This window comes from Mustela nigripes, chromosome 3, assembly GCF_022355385.1.
Source record: "Mustela nigripes isolate SB6536 chromosome 3, MUSNIG.SB6536, whole genome shotgun sequence".
Classification (NCBI taxonomy): domain Eukaryota; kingdom Metazoa; phylum Chordata; class Mammalia; order Carnivora; family Mustelidae; genus Mustela; species Mustela nigripes.
Genome location: NC_081559.1, coordinates 82,077,220 through 82,100,090, shown reverse-complemented (window position 1 = coordinate 82,100,090; position 22,871 = coordinate 82,077,220). Strand labels below are relative to the sequence as shown.

The 22,871-nt window shown below is 33.2% G+C and overlaps 1 protein-coding gene across 8 annotated transcripts in view; it reads right to left on the bottom strand.

Annotated features, from left to right (window-relative positions):
* Nucleotides 1-22,871, bottom strand: part of ORC4 (origin recognition complex subunit 4) — an 85,576-nt gene that overhangs the window by 11,696 nt on the left and 51,009 nt on the right. For 7 of the 8 annotated variants that reach the window (XM_059394339.1, XM_059394334.1, XM_059394335.1 and 4 more), the window contains 6 exons: nt 16,031-16,106; nt 15,489-15,574; nt 12,592-12,640; nt 10,952-11,103; nt 8,193-8,366; nt 1,132-1,218 (listed from right to left, as the gene is read on the bottom strand). In XM_059394339.1, coding sequence (XP_059250322.1) covers nt 1,132-1,218; nt 8,193-8,366; nt 10,952-11,103; nt 12,592-12,640; nt 15,489-15,574; nt 16,031-16,106 — 624 coding nt within the window. Of the gene's footprint in view, nt 1-1,131; nt 1,219-8,192; nt 8,367-10,951; nt 11,104-12,591; nt 12,641-15,488; nt 15,575-16,030; nt 16,107-17,037; nt 17,109-22,871 lie in introns of all 8 variants that reach the window. The other variant, XM_059394340.1, reaches the window with a different exon arrangement.

Below are 22,871 nucleotides of genomic sequence, written 5' to 3'. Positions count from 1 at the left end.
TGGATATCTACAACTACTTCCTGAGCTTACAAAATATAATCTTAGAGGATCTATTTCTTTGGATACTCTATTCTTCCTTATACAAAAAAAACCATGTTGTTATTTTTCTACTACATATGTATACATTCCTAGACAATGCAGAGTAATTTCCAAATTTTATATAAATACCATATTATACTTCTACAACTCTTGGCTGAACACGTACTCTGAGAATTTATAATGTTGAGGTATTATTTCTAGTTCATTTATTTTTTCTGTTGTATTATATTCCTTAATGTATACTCACAATTTATTAATTCTTTCCCTTATTGATCGATATATGTCATTTCTTTTTGCAATTATAAACAAAGTTGCTGCAAACAATCTTTCCATATCTTCTTGTGCATCAGAGTTTCTTTAGAAAACTAATTTGCCAAACTGTTTTCCAAAGTACCTAGACATACACTACTAGCAGTCATAAATTTTAATAGTCACAGACATTTACTACACCATTACAGATAAACTTACCATTAGACATAAACATATTTCTATATACTAAGAATGAGCACATTGAAAACTTAACTAAAAACAAAATATTGGGGTGCCTGGGTGCCTCAGTGGGTTAAAGCCTCTGCCTCCAGCTCAGGTCATGATCCCAGGGTCCTGGGATCGAGCCCCGCATCAGGCTCTCTGCTCAGCGGGGAGCCTGCTTCCTCCTCTCTCTCTGCCTGCCTCTCTGCCTACTTGTGATCTCTGTCTGTCCAATAAATAAATAAAATCTTAAACAACAACAACAACAACAACAGGATATCACTTAAATATGATATTTACAAAATATCAGTTCCACAGAAAATTAAATACTTAGGTATATATTTTAAACATATACCAAAAAACAAAATAAAACAAAAACAAAAAAATAAAAATAAAAAAATAAATATAAACAAAACCTGTATGGCAAAAATTATAAAATGATAATTAAACAAATCAAAGAAAAACTAAATAAAAGGAGAAATGTACCCTATTCTAGACTGGATGATTCAACGTAGTAATCATGTTAATTCTCCCAAAATTTATCTGTAAGTTTAATCAATTCCCAACAAAATACAATTACCTGATGAAATAAAATGAGTATAACAATAAGAAAATACAAACCAACAGCATGTGTAATGACCGCAGGTTTTTGTTGACATTGAAATGCTTTTGTAGTACTTCTCGCACACTTCTATCTTCTGTGAGACCCTAGAGAGAGAGGCAAAAAAAAAAAAATCAAAATAGGTTAAGTAACACGGCGGTTTAAAACCTAACTATAATGTGCCTCACTAGTTGGTGTACCTCATTAACTCTGATATTTATTCATTATTAAATAGGTGTTGGTTTTATTTGTAGAAACAAAAATCAAAACGAAACTTCCAGTCTATTGTTTTCTTTTTATCCCTTTATGTTAATTAAATACACACAGAAACAAAACATAGTACCTGCTACCCAAACTTTCTGGTCTAAAAAGGCAAACCATATAGTCATACCAGTGGGATGATCATAATTCAGCACAAAACACAACAGAGAGTAAGAGTTACCATATTTGGAAACACAAGGTAAAGCAGTAAAAAGAATGCTTAAATTTTATGAGTCATTAAGCTAAAAAGAAAGTGCGTTCCAGTTATAGGGAACAGTATGAGCAACGCTGAAAGATCATGGCATACTAACAGAAAATGAGTAGTCATGTAACCCTGAGTTTCAGTTATTGGTGAAGTGATTTCATGGAAAGACAATGACAGAAAAATCTAATTGTAGGCCACTGTAACTGTCCATATAAGAGACAATAAGGGTCTGAATTAAAATAGTGTGAACAGAGAATTAAGACATTTATAGAAGACATGGTCTGAAGGAGAGTCAAACGGTGATGTGTGGAGAAGCAAGGGCTTGAGAAAGGGAAGAAAAAAATCAGAAATAATATTCTGGGGACAGAACATTCCAGGAGGAATGAAGAGTGAAATGTGGTCAAGAAGTGAAACTTGGTTATTAATATTAAAGAACAAAATAGAAAAAGAGCAAAGAGACTGAGAAAGGTACTGAAGACTGGAAGAGAATCCAAGAGAGGGCAATTAAACCAAGGGAAGAAAACTTCAGGAAGGAAGTAATGATCAACAATGTAAATTACTTAGTATAATTAAACAAATATATTTGAGAAGAACTAATCACATTGGAAATTTGGAGAATAAGGTCCTTTGAAAAAGCAGTTGTGACTGCAGTGAATCACAATTAATAAAAAATAAGGTACACTTGGTATTACAGAAAAAATTAGATGTACAAAGAGTAAATTCATAGCTGACAGAGCCAAAAACAGAGTGGGGAAGATTGACATAAATTTTCAAAAATCATCTGTAACAAATGAGGATACTTTTTCTTAGAACAAACAAAAAACCTCGAAAATCTTATTTTCCAGAGGTAAAACTGTTATATTTCTACTTCCACTGCAAGAAGATCCAGATTCAGGAATAAGTTCTAGTATAATGAAATAAAGTTTTATGCTTTCATTAAATACATTATCTTAGTTATAGTCCTCATTCCTTTGTCATTATTTTCAGTATTCTCTCTGAACTTAACAGCATGTATTTTTTTTTTTTTTTTTTTTTAGAGAGAGAGAGAGATGACAAGTAGGCAGAGAGAGAGGGAAGCAGGCTCTGCTGAGCAGAGAGCCAGATGCGGGGCTCAATCCTAGGACTGGGATCATAACCTGACCTGAAGGCAGAGGCTTAACCCAATGAGCACCCAGGTGCCCTTATACATATCTTTGTATCATAAAAGGATCAGATATTCTCTGAGAGTACACAAGATGAACACAAAATAATAAAGCAAAGTAGTACACATAAAAAACTTTTGGGAATTAATTGCAGTTTTATTAAAACTATAAAAAAATTACCTGGCACAAAAATATTGGTAGAAGAAATTTTCTCCCTAAGAATCAATTATTTTTAATAACAGTTAACTGCTTTTCTTCTACATGATGCTTCAAAAGGCTAACCTATACTCTGCTTGTGTTCTTAAATTTTTAGAGGTCTGAATCCAACTCCCCATCTTTCTTAAAGCTATCACCTTCTTGCTTCCATAATTACTTAATGTGCTTTAAAAATAAAAAGTCTAAAAGATCTATATATGTGAGCCATTAAAAAAAACCCCAAAAAACCTTATTAGACTTTCACCTTGATTCCAATACTATAAACTACTTGGAGATAAGGCTATTATATGATAGTCATTGAACATATTAGATCTTGGGTTTTGAAACACGACTAAATTTCTTGTTTTTCTGGACTGAAAGCTCCCTTATAGCTCGCTCAGGAAATGACACAAGAGAAATAAAGACAAAGAATGACTGACTGACATCACCCTTATAGGAACATGGGGAAATTCCCAGAAACAAAACAGATCTCTCCTGTTATTCAAGGAAGCTGAAATACTGAGGTTTCACTGATGAACACATGAGTAGAAGCTGCAGAAGCAAGTTCTTATTGTACCAATGTTACAATTTGCCTGTCTGGTGCCCTCTCCACAGGCAGATTCTAAGCAGAATGTAACAGAGTTTCACTAGTATCTCAGAACTCATGATGCTCCAAGGATAACTCAGTGGCAGCAGGATATGTACTAAACCTCCTAGTCAGTTCCTGGCGAATCTTCTCACCTTCTGTTAACTAAACCGGGAAGATTAGGACAGTAGGTAAATATTCCTTGAACTTAGTATAGTTATTTGAGGGAATTTGCTTTGAGAAGAATTAGTTACGATCCTTTAAAATGTTCTTTCATACAGGGATTTCTCCTTATACTGTCATGCTGAGATGTTGTTTACTCTGCTTAACTAATTTGTACCACTAAAACATTCAAGTTAGACAGTATGTTCAATGCTATCCCGAAAATATTTCTTGGATGAGATTCCGCAGGACCTGTTATCTATACCATTGTTTCTGTTTTAACCTTGGAATAAGAAAAACTTGCTGGGTAGTCAGTACTGTAGTCAGTACTGAGAGAAAGGATAGCTCCCTCAGGGTAAACCCCCCTTTCCTGGGCAAGGCCTCTGGCCATGGTGCTGACATATATTTCAAGTGAAGCTCACCATTAGCATACCAAAAGGAAGCGGCAAATGAGGGCGGGGACTAAGGGAACAAAATACTAGACCTAAGAGACAAAAACTGCAGTGGTACTAGTTCTACATTATAAAAGAAATGCAAGATGGTAAAACAAAAAAACAAAACAAACAAACAAACAAAAAACCTAAAAAACAAAAGGATAGTGCTCACATTCATTTCTACCATCTGCCCCCAAATTCAGTAATACAGAATCAGCAAAAAAGGATCAGAAACCTAAGGGTTAGCCACCTTCCTGCTACATGGTTACCATTTTCTCAGTCATCCAGAATTATGCTTCACCAGTAATCCTTCTCATCTAATTGCTTTATATACCTACTTGGATTCACAGAATGCAATATTCTGTGAAGGACTGAAAGACAGGTGTCAGCACTGTATCACCTGGGCTAGGTACTCATTTCAGGAAAAGAAAGGGAGCAGAGACAGAAATAAAAGTTGTGGCAAAGCAAAGATATTTAAATATTATGAAAGACTGCATTTGAATCTCTAAAGCAGTCAGAAAAACATACTGTTGTAACAAGATAATCAATTCAAGTGAAAAGTGAAAGTCTGTGAGGCACTGTAAGGTGGATTCAGAGGTCAAAGATGCAGAGCTCTGCTCCACATCAGGCCTAGGTAAAGAAAGGGACAATGTGGGAGTACCAAATATAAAGGGTTCCTAAAGAATAGAATCTTATAATAAGAGTATCAAAAAAACTTATCTGGGCTAAAAACATCTCAGTCCCAGACAAGATTAATCTGGGGAGAAGAGGAGAAGGAAAAATCTACACCTAATTATATCATAGAACAATATCTGAATTTTAAGGACTAAGATAACCGTTTTTACACACAATTCTGTATAGTTATACAACAAAAAAGAATATAAAATTGTCAATCAGAACAAAACAGAAAAGGTAAAACAAAATAATACACAAAGTTTGAACTCCTTCTATAAAAACAACTTTAGTATGCATAATGTTTGAAAGGCTATAAACCAAATAACTACTCTGTAGTATCAGGAAGTAGAATGGGCATATATATATAAGGCAAACTTGTACCTTTTAACATATATTCTTATGCCCTGACTAACTTTTAGTAATCTCTACACCCAATGTGAGGCTTGAAACCACACAACCCCAAGATCAAGAGTTGCATGCTCTTCTGACTGAGCCAGTAAGGTGTTCCCTTGTTCAGTGAACTTTTAATTTTAAAAAATGAAAAGTGCTAAATTAATAGTGCTTAGATTAGCAGATTATATTTTACAATCAAACAAGAATCAACTTTAAGTTTTGCAAGATGAATAAATTTTGGAATATAGTAACCGTAAAAACGTGACTATGGTTTAATACAGTACGGTACACTTGAGGTTTGCTTACAAGACAGCTCGTAAGTATTCTCACCTCTTCCCACAAAGGAAGTAAAAAAGAGAGAAAAAAATAAGAGAAAGAAAATGGTAACTACTGAGGTGATGGATGCCTTGAATAGCTTCACTGTGGTATTTCTTGATGTATATGCATTATGCATATCATAACATCAAGCTGTCTACCTGAAACATATATAATTTATTTTGTCAATTGTATCTCAACAAAGCTGGGAAAAATTAAAAAATAAATAATAAAAAAATAAAAAAACAAAATAAATGCAAAATCCTTTAAATTATTTTTTGGTTGAATTTTTTTTTAATTTTTATCTAGATTTTTAATTTCTTTTCAGCGTTCCAGAATTGTTTCACTTTTAATTTGGTATTGGTATTTAAGATCAAAATCACGTCTGCTTTGCAAATCAGTATTTGTATATCCGTTGGATAAATACCCAGTAGTGCAATTGCTGGATAGTAGGGTACTTCCATTTCTAACTTTTTGAGTAACCTCCAGACTGTTTTCCACAGTGGCTACACTAGTTTCAATTCCCACCAACAGTGTGAAAGGGTTCCCCTTTTTAGATGTCCTCACCAACATTTGTTGTTTCCTAGGTTAATGTTAGCCATTCTGACAGGTGTGATGCGATATCTCATTGTCGTGATTTGTATTTCCCTGATGATAAGTGACGTTGAGCACCTTTTTGTGTATCCATTAGCCATCTGTATGTCTTCTTTGGAAAAATGTCTATTCATGTCTTCTGCCCATTTTTAAACTGGATTATTTGTTTTTCTGGGAATGGAGTTTGTTAAGTTCTTTATATATTTTGGATTCTAAGACTTTATTTAGCAGATATGTCATTTGCAAATATCTTCTCCCATTCTGAAGGTTGCCTTTTAGTTTTGTTGACGGTTTCCTTTGCTGTGCAGAACTTTTTTATCTTGATGAAGTCCCAATAGTTAATTTTTGCTTTTGTTTCCCTTGCCTTAGGAGATTTATCTAGTAAGAAGTTGCTATGGTTGGTCAAGGTCAAAAGAGTTGCTGCTTGTGTTCTCTTCTAGGACTTGAATGTTTTCCTGTCTCACATTTAGGTCTTTTAGCCATTTTGAATTTATTTTTGTGTAGCATTACTAACAGTAGCCAAATTATGGAAAGAGCCCAAATGACTATCAGTTGATAAATGGATAAAGAAGTTGTGGTGTGTATATAAAATGGAGTATTATTTAGCCATAAAAAAGAATGAAATATTGCCAGTTTCAACGGCATGAATGAAACTAGAGATATTATGCTAAGCAAAATAAAGTCAGCCAGAGAAGGACAAATATCATTTCACTTACATGGAATTTAAGTGTAATAGAAGAAAATAGGAGGGAAAAAAAGAGAGACAAACCAGGAAACAGACTCTTTTTGTTCATTTGTTTTTAAGATTTTATTTGAGAAAGAGAAAGAGTGGGAGAAAGAGGGAGAGATAGAGAGAACATGAAACAGACTCTGCACTGAGCATAGAGCCTGATGCAGGCACAGACCTCATGACTGCAAGATCATGACTTAAGCCAAAACCAAGAGTGGGACACTTGAATGACTGAGGCACCCAGGTGCCCCTAGACTCTTAACTATAGAGAACAAACTGAAGATTGCTGTAGGGGAGGTGGGTAGGGGTTGGGTTATATGGGTTGTGGGTATTAAGGAAGGCACTTTTTGTGATGAGAACTATGTGTATATGTTAGTGATGAACTGCTGAATACTACACCTAAAACTATTATTACATTGTACATTAACTAAATGGAATTTAAATAAAAAGTTAAAACTATAATAATAAAATAATTACTGCTCTGACATAAAAATTTTTTTAAGAGTCAGTGAATATACATTTTGCAACTTTAATTATCCAAAGATCTAATCATCCTCATCAATATTTAATATCATAGACCAGTTTTTCCCAATTCATTCAAAACCAAGGATTCTACACTATTTTCTACTTTCAGAAGACCCATATTTTTGGAAGATTCTACCATGTGGATTTATTCTGCAACACTGTTTTTCAATTGTGTTATTAAACACAGTCCCATACATATATTCTTTCCTTTCTCTCTGCCAACTGAAAACTCTTGACAATGTAAGATAAACTTATGCTAGTATGTTGAGTTGATATGACAATGGTCTACATAAGTTAGGCTATTCAATGTAAGTGTAGATAAAATTACAGAGTCCACAAGGTTTAGTAAACCTTTATATCAACATGTGAGTGTGCGTGGGTAGCTAAGACCCTGAGAACTCCAGAGATAAGATGAGATTCACCAATATATACAATACAACTAAAAAGACCCAATGAAATAAAAGCTGAAATTGTATGAGAATCAGGGGTGGAGGGAAAATCCATACTGGATAATTAGTTAGGTATGAACCACTAAGCTAAAAAACCTGCTAAACTAATAAATAATGAAAATAATATTTTTATAATATTCTAAATATTAATAGAATAATCTAAAATTATAAGACCGAACAAAAAATCTCATTAAAGTTCTTTTGAGAGAAAAAATTTAGGGTATGACAAATGTCTTTTAAAGAAAATAACACATACAAAGTATATAATTTGTATTAATACAGTTTTATGCTACAATAACATGAGAAACTTTCTGCTAATTTACAAATTTGTTTAAATTTGTAGGTTTTTATAAGCTTTCAATGGTACAGTAAGCACAAAAATTATTAAAACATTATTGCCTCTGTTCCAACTTACCTGAACATTCTCATTCCACCTCTCAGTGAAGATCTTGTCTGGAAATTCTGCAGGTAGAGATAATTGTTCTTTAAATATTTTAAGATACTGTGGAAATCCAAATGAATTCATTAAATGTATCTGCCGGTGAGAAAATCGTGACTTTACTCTTTTTTCTAAGAGTTCCAAAATATCCTTAAAAACAAACAAAAATCCATATAAGGTGCATGTTAAAAAAAAATACCAATATTAGAGGTATACATATTTGAACTATCACTATAATTAACAATGCTTAACCTGTAATACACAATTAAGCATTTTATTCAAGCCTCCAAAAACTCTAAGTATCTGTAGGCCTGGTGATGTCATGCCTTTTTCCTACTATGCTAGTCTCAGTTAAAATTTAACATTTCAAGCCAATAATAATTGCAAAAAAAATGTGACTATTATTGAATAGTTCTCTGCCACAATAACACTAAAAATTTCAATAAAGAATTTCATATATTCTATGAAAAATTCATATTAAAAAAGAGCAAAATTCATATTAATTGCTGAAAATTTAAACACTGTTTTATATAACAAAATCTCAGGAAGTAGCAAATGTAATGGAGAAGAATTGTTTACTACCTATAAATTCAAGCTGAAGCCATGCTGAACTGATGGAACAAAATACAGGAGAGGAAACTTACAGGAACACAGCATGACACTGTTAAGTTATTCTGTCTTTTGACTTTTTTACAGTGATATTTTAGAAACTACTTGCATTTGTGCTATTTTTCCTTAAGAAGTTAGGAATCAACTTTTTTTTTTTTTTAAAGATTTTTATTTATTTATTTGTTAGAAAGCGAGCGAGAGTGAGCACAGGCAGACAGAGTGGCAGCAGAGGCAGAGGGAGAAGCAGGCTCCCGGCCAAGCAAGGAGCCCGATGTGGGACTCCATCCCAGGACGCTGGGATCATGACCTGAGCCCAAGGCAGCTGCTTAACCAACTGAGCCACCCAGGCGTCCCAGGAATCAACTTTTTTATTGTCAATTTTCTGAAAGAAAAAATGTAAAAAAAAAAAAATGTGGTAAGGCCCTAAAATATGGATTTTTAAATCTACCCAGATGATTTTCATCATAGCTAGGTTAAGAAACCAATCATATAGAGGAAAGAATTCAAGTGATCAAAACGGGATCATGGTTGGTCTGGAAAAGACGACAGGAAAGATTAATAGCTTGGGGTTGGCAGGGAGAAAGTGAATGAAAAACCTGGAATGTTTTTATAGGTCAAAGAAAAATACAGTGCCAGCATAATTAAAAGAGAGTGAAGTTTTATGTTCAGAAACAGCTATATTATAAATTTTCTATTAATGAGTAGCTCTAGATCATGCATGTACAAGTGGCTAAAAGCAGTGTAAACAACACTCTATGCCAGCAATAATTAAGAGCTTGAACTTGGGAATGGAAGGAAGGTGGAGGTAAAAGGTACTTTAGTTGTGGACAGTAATGACTAAAGTTTGCAATGTGGAAATAAAGGGAATAGTAAAAAAAAAAAAAAAGAACTACTTTCACAGAGAAGAGGTTGTTTGCTAGCAAAGTCACTAACCCAACTATCCTTTCAAACACAGACATACAGATAGACCTGAACTGCACAGCTGGAAGAATTATACTATAGAATTTTTAAAGGCCTATGTAACACTGCTAAAGAGCACCTGATTCTTTATTTGGTCCTTCAATGGGTCAGTAACATTTGCCACTGCTACTTCCACCCAAAGGTATATGTTTTTTTTTTTTGGCAAGAAGAAGAAAGATGCTTCCTTAACTCCTGTGGTATAACTGCTGCCTTGACAAGAAGGAATAAAGATAAAACAAAGAGGCAGATGTTTTATGGGGAGGCTTATTATGAAGGCATATATTATAAACTCAAGAGCACTAGGGAAAGAGGACAGAGAAAAACACTCCACAGAAAAACAACACTAAAAGGAAGGCTGTTGAAAGATGACTCAGATTATTTCACTTTTCTAAAAAGGAAACTGCTGCAAGAAAGGAAAAGAAGTCAATGGGCCTGACCACAAACCTGCCAAGAATGAAGGAGGGAAAAGAAAAATGAAAACAGACTCATGGCAGCCATCTATGAGAAGAGAGAGGACTCTTAAATAACAGTTTTACCTGAATTCAGTAAGTAAGTTTATGATGTAAAAGAAGATTAAAAAAAAAAAAAAAAAAGGCCTGTGTAACTATCTGAAGTATATAAGATTCACAATGCAGAGAGTCTTCATAATGTGATAGTGACACTGAGAGCTATGGTTAAAATCATTCTAAAATCACCCCCAAGAAGCAAAGAAGCCACTATCTACTGTTGACAGATTGAGAGAAGTAATCCCTTCCATTTCTGGAGATGACTACTTACAAAGATGGGATACTATTATTTTTACTCGATTCTAAGCATTTTCAAAATATAGGAACAATCTTAAATATAGAAGTAAAAACCACGGATGATTTTTATAAAATAGTGATATGATTTTCTCTCTACTTGCTAATGTAGAAATTACACTAGCATAATCTGACTTCACATTTTTTATTCAGTGATTTAACTGGAGGGAGAGAGGTATTAGTTCATGAGCATGTGTCATAAATGTTTTGTTTTCTTCAATCTGAGTTGAAAAGTAGGATCAATGTACCAGGCACTACTAAAACACATCTAAAAAATTTCTGATATAATGACCTACATAACTGATGATATCAGTAAGCTTTAATTTTCTAAATATAATCAATTTTTTAATAGAAAGAAAAACTTACCAATCTACATGTAAGACCAATTACTGCTAGTGGAGTCTGTGCAGACTGTGAAATGTCAAACAGATTATAGAGGAGTGTCTGGTTTTTATGATGAGCAAAAAGATCAAATTCATCTAATATGAAGATCACTGGGCAGCTACTAGACCGGTCACCTAAGATAAAATAGGAGTTTTATATATTAATAAGCAACTACATCAATCTTTCTTAAGTTTCCAAATTATTTACTGTATTTTAGTGGTTAAAACTCAATTCAACAAACATATATTGAAAACCTAGTTTGTGCAGGATACTTACCAATGCTTACACATTTATTCAACAACAAAAACTTATTCAGAGGACAAGACTGTCCTTACTCCCGTCAAGTAGTTCACAGTCTAATTACAAGACTTTAGTAGTTTACTAATAAAAAATTAAGAACATGATTTAAATAACTAGACTGATGTTTTTAAAATTATGCAAATATAATCTTCTATCATCAAAAAATTGACAGGGATCTCTTAACACCCACAGAAACCAAAATACTTTGGGATTTATAATAAAGGGAGTCACTAACTTATGAACAAAGCTTTTGCTTCAAAAGAGATTTGTTTAGTTAGCAGAAATGCAAACTGAATCTTCCCAAGTACTTATAATTTTTATAAATAATCGTTAAACCACAAAATTTGACCAAAGCCTCTTTTAACTCCTAACCAAATTTTTTAAAGCCCCCCCAATCAAGTTTTAATATTTCAGGAACAGGGGAAAGTTCATCATGACTCTGTGAATTTATTTTTCTCATTACAGTGAGGGAAACCATGAGGGCAGACGAATCACTATTACCTTAAGTTAATCACTGTTACCTTATGGGGAGCCCCAGGCAGAGGGAGAAGCAGGCTCCCTGCTGAGTAGGGAGACTGATATGGGGCTCAAATCCAGGACCCTGAGATTATGGCCTGAGCCAAAGTCAGCAAAAATAACCAACTGAGCTACCCAGGTGACCCTGTAATCATTCTTTTAAATCTGGCACTGTTTAATCTGGAACTCTACTCATTAAAATTTACCCTAGGAAATAACTAAATGATCATCTAAGCATTTCTTCCTAATTATATACAAAGTGAGAAATCAAAGTTCATAACTGGTAATTAATAACATAATTTATTATATTTTAAGTATAGCTAACTTATAAAATAGAATATGAGAAACATAAAAATGATGATATAACTCACTATTTACTGACATAAATGAACAAGATATACATTATACAATATGGAAAATCATTCTATCCTTATAAAAAATTATGTCCATCTGCATCACTGATACACTACAGGTGAATAAAGATATGAAACCGAATGTTAATTGGGATAATCATAGGGTGGCTGGGTGCTCAGTCAGTTAAGTGTCCGACTCTTCATCTCAACTCAGGTCTTGAATTCAGGGCCATGAGTTCAAGTCCCACTTTGGGCTCCATGTTGGGTGTGGTAACTTCTTAAAAAATAGTAATGATTAGGATAGTCACTATAATAGTTGTGGGATTACAGTGATCATTATATTATGACTTTTTACATTATCATTTTTGTAAAAATATGTAATGCCTTTATAATCAGGGGAAAAAATAAAGCTAAAAGATAACTTTTAATGTTATTAAATATGCTAATACTTACCTTTTTTTAAAGCTTCCAGAAGAAATGAAAGGTTTTCAGCAAAACTTCCCTAAAAAACAAAAAAAGACACCATAACTAGAAGTTTAATGAAATAAAGAATAAAAGCGAACTATCTGATTCTTAGGCATTACATAGACACTATGTATCTATTGTTTCCTAAATTAGTCAGTGGCCAGATTCTGAGCGGGAGACTTCCATGTGCACCATTAAAGACTCAAATATAAAAGGAGAGGTGGCATTGTACTGAAAATGGCATTACCCTGCCATGCTCAAAATTCTATATTTTCTGGATAAAATGCATAAAAATGTTTAACAATTTAAAGGTAGTTTTTAAGACTTGTATTCCAAATAGAGTCTGAGAACTAGAAATCACTGCACTTTTATTTTCAAACAGATTAAGCTCTTCCAAGTTTCAGATTAATTTGGACCACTAAAAATATGACCATATGATTCCAGTTGTATGTGAAATTTAAGGAAAACAAAACAAAACAAAACAAAACAAAAAACCAAATGAACCCGGAGGAAGGGAAAAAGAGGGGAAGGCAAATCATGAGACACTTAACAACAGGGAACAAACTGAGGATTCATGGAGGGGAGGGTGGGCAGGGAATGGGTTAAATGGGTGATGGGTATTAAGGAGCACTGGGTATTGTATGTAAGTGAAGAATCACTAAATTCTACTCCTGAAACTAGTATTACACTATATGTTAACTAACTAAATTTAAGTGCAAACAAATAAAAAAAGCATACTACTAAAAAAATGAGCACAAATTTAAATGAGATCCAAAAGGAAAGGGGAGAAGAAATTTGCCTTAATCATTACATATTATAATAGTTTCTCCCTATTCAAGAGCATATTATAGAATTTGTATATATCATATCAACTTTGACTATGTTTACTTGGAACACAGCCAAAACATTTTTGGATACAGCTTATACATTCTACATGGAAATTAACAGAGAAGCAGATGCATTATCCAGATGTTCCAACTTGCAGATAAGGGCCCTGTTGAAATATTTTTTTTCATATAAGTCATTAATTTTTACTTCATTCAGATTTTTTCATTTTAAGAAATAGCCAACTTTAAATTTGTGAAGATGTACAGGAGGAAAAAAATCCACTTGTTTGCTTCCCCATTGAGAGAACTGATATAAAATAGCTCAACAGGTTTTTAAGAATTTCCACATATTTTATAATAACTGTCTGTTGTCAAATCAACATTATTTCCAAGGCAGTTAGGGCAAGAGGTATTTATATAATATAAACAAAAGCTCAGAGGCAATCTGTGGGTGGGTAATCAGCAGTTGAAGTTATTCAAAGGTAGCTTGTCTTATGCATTTTTTTTAAAAGACAGTTACATTTGACATTACATGTGAGTGTGCAATTATATAAGTACATATGCACATATTATAAGAATATCCTTATATAAAAACACATGCGTATGCATAAGAATATACAAATTTGTTGTAAGTATATCAAAATATAAAGGCTCTGGGTCAAGTAACTCAGGTTCTTAATGTCTTAATATCCATTTTGACTTTAGGGCAAGCTAATTATGGTCTCTGAGCCTCAGGTGACTTACCTATATAATGTAAAAGTTAAACTAATAATCACTATATGTGATGATTACGGTAACAACAGTAATGACTAGGATGATAAACAACTGTCCCTTTTATTATTTTCTATGAGTCCAATAAGAACAGGTTCAATTAGGAAAGTCAGAAACCTCAGTCTATATCAGGGGCAAACCAAAAGCCAAACTGAGCCTCTATAATAGTAAATCTCCTTGACCAAGTAGGCCACTGTATTCAACAATACATTCTGCACAGGAGAAAGAACTTCAGACTTACAGAAGGGGCATTTTGAACCTGCAGACAGTGTGAAAGGCTAACACATGATTGGCTTACCTTTTTACAGGTACTTATTAAAGAATGAAATTACTAAATGCTAAGAGGCTTACACAACAATGGCTGTGTCGTTGCAGGAAAAAGGAGACACTTTAAGAGTGATAACACTGTATGATCACCAGTGAGTGTAAAATGAACTTGGGATGCCACAATCCACTTCAACTGAATAAGCAGTACGAAGTTAAGTCATTTCATTATGAAAATTAAACTAGCTGTAAATTAATTTAATCATGTTACTTTTCAACCTTATAAATCAAGTGATAGGGTAAAAAGTTTAATGAAAGTTCCAGAACATTTCTAATCAGTTTCGTTTAAGTTACTGATGTTCACTATCTTGAGGTTCCAAGCTGTTACAATGATGAGATATGAATTAAGTTTCTGAAAACGTTTTAGTAAGAGATAATTGACATTTGTATAGAACATTACCAATCCAGCATTTTTAAAATATAAATTATGTTTAATGCTTGTCTTTAGAATAAATCTGTGATGTAATAAGGTTAATGCACATTTAACACAGATGGGAAAATTTGAACTTCAGAAATACTTTAGTCATGATTATCAAGTAGTCAATGGTTTTAAGACAAGACTCAAATCTACCTTTTTTAGCTTTAAATACAGTACATTTTGCATTACTCCCAGCTACCTAAGTCTCAGAAGACTAAAAATAGGATGCTAGAGTGTAGTACTTCAAAAAATACTTTAAACTATCTCTAAAGATAGGGAATCAAACTATTTATCTTACAGATAAAGAAACTCAGATAATATCTACATAAACATGGATTTCTTGGCTCTTTTATAATTAGTATAATCTACTTCAAAAAAATTTAAACATAAAGCTATGATGAATAAATGCATCCTACTACATTATACTTTTTTATGATAAGAATCTTTCATATTTCAATTTAGAATCCCTGAACCCACCCAAGCCTTCCAAAAATACGAAAATATCTAACGGCATATAAATATTAAAGACTATTTAGGATACTTACAAAAACTTTATCTCCAACTACATTTTCCAGATTTAACTGCCTTGTGATTTCCTTTAGGGCAATTTTATCATTGATCTGCAGCAGTCCTGAAATAAGCCCATTTAAAAGTATTTAACTAAAATGAAATATTTGAAACAGTGCAGATTATTTTCCAGTCAAATTAAGCTTTCTTAATGGTTTCTAACTTTAACTAGAAAAAAAAAGTCAAATAACTGTGAGTTAACATTAATTTCTTTTTGAAACTCAGCAATGAAGACATTTGTTAGACTCAAAAAAACTATCATCCTTGGGGTTCTTTTATTTTTTAAAAAAAGAAAAAACAAAATAACAAGAGTCCTTATGTACCTCTTTAATCTTATTTTTTTTTAATTTCTCAAAATATTGTGTATGGTATATTAAAGTGAAAGTTGTTAAACATGGATCAAGTTCTTTAAATTATGACTATTACCCACCTTTAAAACACACAAGTAAATTAGATTTTACATTATAAAAAGCTCACATAGTTTATATCATTTCCAATAGTAAAACGATGACATACTTACCATTTAGGTGCACTTGTAATACATTTTCACTCACTTCTTCTACTTCCATTAGTTCTTTCAAAGCATGGTTTATTAACTAAATGGTATTAAAAAGTTTATGGAATATTTAATAATAAATAAAAATATATGCTCGTGTTCTTTTAAAAATTATGAATGGAACATAATATAATAAAAAGACTGTCATTTGAAACTAACAAATAAGTTTGCATATTACTCAAAGATAAAAGAAAGGTTTAACGAGAACATCTAATGTCCGACTCAAGACGCCAAAGCCAGGACTGATGTCATGCTCTTTCAATCATCTTCCCAAACTAATAAATGTTTAGAAACAACCCTCAAGTTTTCAAAGACATATTTCTCTATAAGTCACATAAAAATTATAGCCACTTAAGAGCTTCATGTCTGAGTTAGTTCATTATTTATCTCTAACATTTATTCTACTAAATACTATTGAAATCACTTAAAAGCTATTGAAAAACATGTATTAGAGCAATGTTAAATGACTGTAAAAAGTCTATCCCTGTCACTATATCAATTTCTATGAAATACTGTTAACTAGTCTGTAAGTTATCATGAAATAAAAATGTGGAAAACTAAGAAATACCAAGGGGTAAGTTGAAAAAGATGTTTCCTCTATGAGTTGCTAGGTATAACAGCCACTCCTTATCTGCAGTTTCAATTACCTGTGCTGTGGAAGCAGATGAATCCTCCTTTTGACATTATGGGCAGAAGGTCAAAGTAGCTTAATGTACATAATAATGACTACATCATTCACCTAACTTCATCTTATCATGTAGGCATTTTATTGTTTCACATTATCACAAGAAGGATGAATATAGTACAGTATGTTATTTTGAGAGACAGAGACCACACTCACCTAACTTTTACTATATTTGTTCTAACCATTCTATTTTATTATTATTTTTAATCTCTTACTGTATCTAATTCATACATTAAAGTATACTACAGGTGAAGTTTACCATGTTAAAAAAAAAAACAGTACATACAGGGTATGGTACTGTGGTTTCAGGCATTCACTGAGGTCTTGGAACGTATGTCCCATGGGTGGGGGGGCCTACTGCATATAGAGAAAGACCTTATTAAAGAAATGTAGAGCTTGCAATGAAAAAAAAAAATACTACTAATAATATAGTAGCTACTAAAAATATACTCACAAGGTGTTCTACCACCTTAAATTGTTCAATTATAAAGTTTAAGATATTTTTAACTATAGATTCTTATGACACATACTTCCTATTCTCTATTTTTTGACTTGTGACATCTTATTACAACTCTATGGCAATATAATATACATCTCTTCACATTAATATTATGTACAGTTTTTAAAAACTTTAAAAATTAAGAGAACTAAGAAAAGTCAAAAAACTTTTAAAAAGAAGAACAATGATAAAGGACTACTAATACTAAAACTACTCCTATGATTAGAAAATAAATGATCCCTCAAAACAGACTGTGTATACAAAAAAAAAAAAAATTAGTAAAGATGGCATTAGAATTTAGTGAGAACAAAAAGGAAATTCAAATGTCACTGAACAATGGCAAATCATTTTGGAAAACAAAATACTATTTGTATTTGAAATATTGTACTTCAATTTGTCACTACAACATCTTTGTGAAATATGAAGAAGTATTTTAAATTATTAGGTTTCATAACAGGTATCAAACATAATTCTGGTATATCTGTATTTTTGTTTGTTTGGTTGGGTTTTTTGTTTTGTTTTATTTTGTTTTTAGATTTTATTTATTTGTTTGACAGAGATGGAGAAAGCACAAGCAGGAAGAGTGGCAGGAAGAGGGAGAGGAGAAACAGGATCTCCACTGAACAGGAAGCCCAATGCAGGGATCGATTCCAGGACTCTGAGATCATGACCGGAGCTGAAAGCAGATGCTTAATGACGGAGCCACTCAGGCACTCCTAATCTGTATTGTTTTTAAAACAAATGGAATTCTGGGGTGCCTGGATGATTCAGCTAGTTAAGCATGTGACTCTTGATTTCAGCTCATGTTATGAGCTCAGAGGGGTAAGATCCAGCCCTGTGTCTGGCTCCTTCCTGAACATAGAGCCTGCTTAAGATTCTCTCTCTTGCTCTGCTTCTGCCCCTTCCCCAATGCTTGCTCTCATGTGCATGTATGCTCTCAAAATAAATAAATAACTTTAAAAAATGGAATTCTACCTTAGATCATAGTAATCTAAGTCCTCTTAAAAAGGGAAATCTCAAAATATCAATTGTCATACCATGTAATAAAATCCAACTAAGAAGTGACATTCTTTGCAGAGAACTATCCAAAAATAAAGTGGTACTTTTTGGCTTTTAGAGCAAGTATGAGTTTATCATAAGACTTCATTCCCAGATGATACTAACGTGGTATGTCAAAATGGGGCTCTGCCATAGCTTCTTGGTAATCTGCAATGTTCCTCCTCCCACCAAATGGTATCTTATTTACATAATATTTCTATTTTTCTGGGTCTGATTGTATGTTCTAAATTATTATATGTTCAGTAAATCATTGAAAACTATTTTAAATTCTTTGCATAATGAAATGGGGAAAATAATAATACCTTCTTTTTTTATATACACATAAAGAGAGTTATTATAACATGGAAGGAGGATGGCAGCAAAGAATGAGGATCCTAAGGCTGCCTCCTCCCACAAATACAAGTAGATCCCAGTCAAATCATCCTAAATACCCCAGAAACCAACCTGAAGACTGGCAGAAAAAACTCCACAACTAAGTGTAGAGAAGAGGACAGAGGACACATCAAAGGTGGTAGGAAATGCAGAGACATGACTTAGGAGAGAAACCAATGCAAATGGGGAGGAAGTCACAGTCTCAGAGGAGTGGGAAAAAGAGACTAACATACAGGGGAACACACAGGAAATGAATCCTCATAGGACTGGTTTGGAAAGCTGGAGGGCCTAAATTTCTTGAGTTCTTACAACCAGGGAGGCTTAAAGCATGGGGTTCTAAAGATCAGCACGTGTGGTTCTGGGAGAACTCGAAGGACACTGGGCTGCTCTTGGAGAGAAGGCAGGGAAAATTGTCTGTGGACATATAGCAATCTGAAGAGCACCCAACAAAACAGATAAAGGAAACCAGGAGCTAGTTCTTTGGGGGGAAATAAAGGGGGGTGGTTTACGGAGAGGGTGGTTGGGTTATGGACACTGGGGAGGGTATGTGATATGGTAAGTGCTATGAAATGTGTAAGCCTGACTATTCACAGACCGATACCACTGGGGCAAATAATGCATTATATTTCAATAAAAATAATTAATAAAAAAATCAATAAAACTGATATACCTCTAGCTAGACTTACCAAGAAAAAAAAAACCAAAAAACAGAAAAGACCCAAATAAACAAAATCACAAATGAGAAAGGAGAAATAACAAACACTAAAAACTACAAGCAATTATAGAAGAATACTACAAAAAATAACATCCCAACACTGGACAACCTAGAATATGGATAAATTCTTAGTAACATATAATCTACCAAAACTAAAATAGGAAGAAATACAAAATTTGAAAAGTCCAATCACCAGCAAAAAACTGAATCTAATCAAAAAACTCTCAAGAAACAAAAGTCCAGGTCCAGATGGCTTCTTAGGTGAATTCTACCCAACATTTAAAGAATAGTTAATACCTATGCTTCCCAAAATATTCCAAAAATAGAAAAGGAAGTAAAACTTCAAATTCATTCTATGAGGGCAGCACTACCCTGATACCAAAACCAGAAAGACACCACAGAAAAAGGGAACTACAGGCCAAGATCTCTGATGAACATATAGTTGCAAAAAACCTCAACAAAATACTAGCAAACTGAATCCAACAATAGATTAAAAGAACCATTCACTATGATCAAGTGGGATTTATTTCTGGGTTGCAAAGGCAGTTCGATACTTGCAAATCAATTAATTGATACAACACATCAATAAGAGAAAGAGTAAGAACCATATGGTCATGTCAGTAGATGCAGAAAAATCATCTGACAAAGCACAACATCCATTCAGGATAAAAACCCTCAACAAAGTAGATTTAGAGGGAGTATACCTGAATATAATAAAGACCAACAGCTAACACCACCCTCAATGGGGGAAAAACTGGAAAGCATTTCCCCCAAGGTGAGGATAAAGATAAGGATGTCCACTCTCACCACTTTTTTTTTTAAAGGTTTTTCCATTTAATTTATTTGAGAGAGAGTGAGAGAGAACACAATCAGGGGGAGCAGCAGAGGGAGAGGGAAAGGCAGGCTTCCCACTCAGCAAGGAGCCCTATGTGGGGCTCCATCCCAAGACCCTGGGATCCTGACCTGAGCAGAAGGCAGATGCTTAACTGACACACCCACCTCCTCCCAACCCACTTTTATTCAACGTAATACTGTAAGTCCTAGCCACAGCAATCAGAAAACTAAAAGAAATAAAAGGCATCCAAACAGGTGAGGAAGCAGTAAAACTTTTCACTTTTTGCAGATGACATGATACGATATATAGAAAACCCAAAACTCTTAAAACTAATAAATGAATTCAGTAAAGTTGCAGGATACAAAAATCAATGTTACATTTCTATACACCAATAATGAAGCAGTAGAAAGAGAAATTAAGAAAACAATACCATTTACAACTGAACCAAAATAATAAAATAAAATAAAATAAATACAACTAAGGAGGTGAAAGACCTATGCTCAAAAAAAAACAAACAAAAAAAAAAACCAAAAAACTAATGAAAGAAGCTGGAGACAACACAAAGATATGGAAAGAAATTCCATGCTGATGTACTGGAAGAAAAGATTTTGCTAAACTATCCAAAGCAATCTTGAAAAAGAAAAGCAAAGCAAGCTGGAAGCAATCACAATTTGAGACTTCAAGTTATATTACAAAGCTGTATTAATTAAAATACTATGATAATGGTAAAAAAGAGACCATCAGAATAATAGAAATGAACAGAAAAGGATGATTAGACAAGAAGGATTATTAGAACTTAAAAGCAGCATCATTAAAAAGAAGCAAACAATGGAATGGATGGTGAAGAAAATCACACTGATGATATGGCAGAATGCTAGGGAGAGGAATAAAAGAAAGAAACATGGAGAAATAACACAAAGAAATGAGAACAAAGGCTTAACAACTGGATACTTTAATCCTAAGAGAGGACAAGAAGAAATGAAAGAAAGGAAATACTCAAAAATAAAATTAGTCTTTAGGGAAAACAGACCTAAAGTCATATTAAGAGTTTGTAGAATATCAGCTAATGCTCAAACATATCCTGTGAATAACAAATGCAGTAAGACAACAGAAGGAAATAAAAGTTATAAAAAGAAACAGGAATGGAAGAAATAAAACTTTCTTTTATTTGCAGATGATATGATTGTCTACAGAAAATCCCAAAGAACTGACAAATTTTAAGAACCAATCAATTATAGCAAGATTGCAGGATACAAGATAACACACAAAGGTCATCTGCTTTCCTCTATATCAGCAGTAACACTAGGAATCTGAAATTAAAAACGTAGACTATTCACATTAGGGTCAAAAATATTTTTAAAAACTTAGGTATAAACCTAACAAAGTATATATGACTTATATAAGGGAAACCACAAAACTCTAGTGAAAGACCTAAAAAAGATAAATGGAAAGATATTCCATGTTCATGAATGTGGAAACAATTTAATTAAGAAACCAGTTTTTCTAATGTGATCTACAGATTGAAACTACAACTGAACTCAAATATCCCCAGTAGTTGGAAATTAACATATTAATTCTAAAGTTAGTATAAAAAGGCAAAGTACCCAGAATAGCCAAAACAATACGGAAGAAGCACACAAAGTAAAAAGACTGACATGGACTTTAAGACTTACTATAAAGCTACAGTCATCAAGATGGTAAAAATAGACTGATACAAACAGAATTAACTGACCTTTGAAAAAGAAGCAAAGGTAACTCTATGAAGAAAAGATAGCCTTGCCAACAAATGCTAAAACAATTTAAACATTCATATGCAAAAAAAAGAAGGAAAGAAAAAGAATCCAGACACAGACCCTGTATGTTTCAAAGAAATTAACTCAAACCAAATGTAAAAATACAAAGAACTATAAAACTTTTGGAAGGAAACATAGGTGAAAACCTAGAAGATCTTGGATTTGGTGTTGAAGTTTATTTATTTTTAAGATTTTCTTTGTCGGAGAGAGAGAGTAAGAGAAAGAGCACAAGAAGGGGAAGCTGCAGGCAGGGGAGAAGCAGGCTCCCCACTGAGCAAGAAGCCAGATTAAGGGCTTGATCCCAGGACCCCTAGGATCATGAGAGGAAGGCAGATGCTGAACCAACTGAGCCACCCAGGCATCCCAGTGATGAAGTTTAGATATAACACCGAAGTCACAATTCATGAAAGAAATAGCTGATAAACCGAGCTTTTTGTTTAAATGAAAAAACTGGGGACCTTAATGAAAACTATGGGACTTTAGTTAATAATAACATATTAAAATTGGTTCATCAATTTCAACAAATGTACCATACTTAGGGAAGATGTTAATAATAGGGGAAGTTGCATGTATGTGCATGGGGGGTGGTTATAATAGGGGATCTCTCTTTTATGCTTAATTTTCTTGGTAAAAAATAGATCTACTTTAGCCAATTTACTAATAAAATGGAGTATAGTTTTAATTTGTATTTAAACATCTTTATAAGTGTTTACTATTTCCTTTTTTCTGAGCCTCCTTCCATGCTTTTACGTACAAACTTCCAAGACAAAGTTCAGAATAAATCCAGGCATTAACTGTTCAAGTTATATTTGTAGGCTTGACACTTTGATGTACACTTCATTGAGAG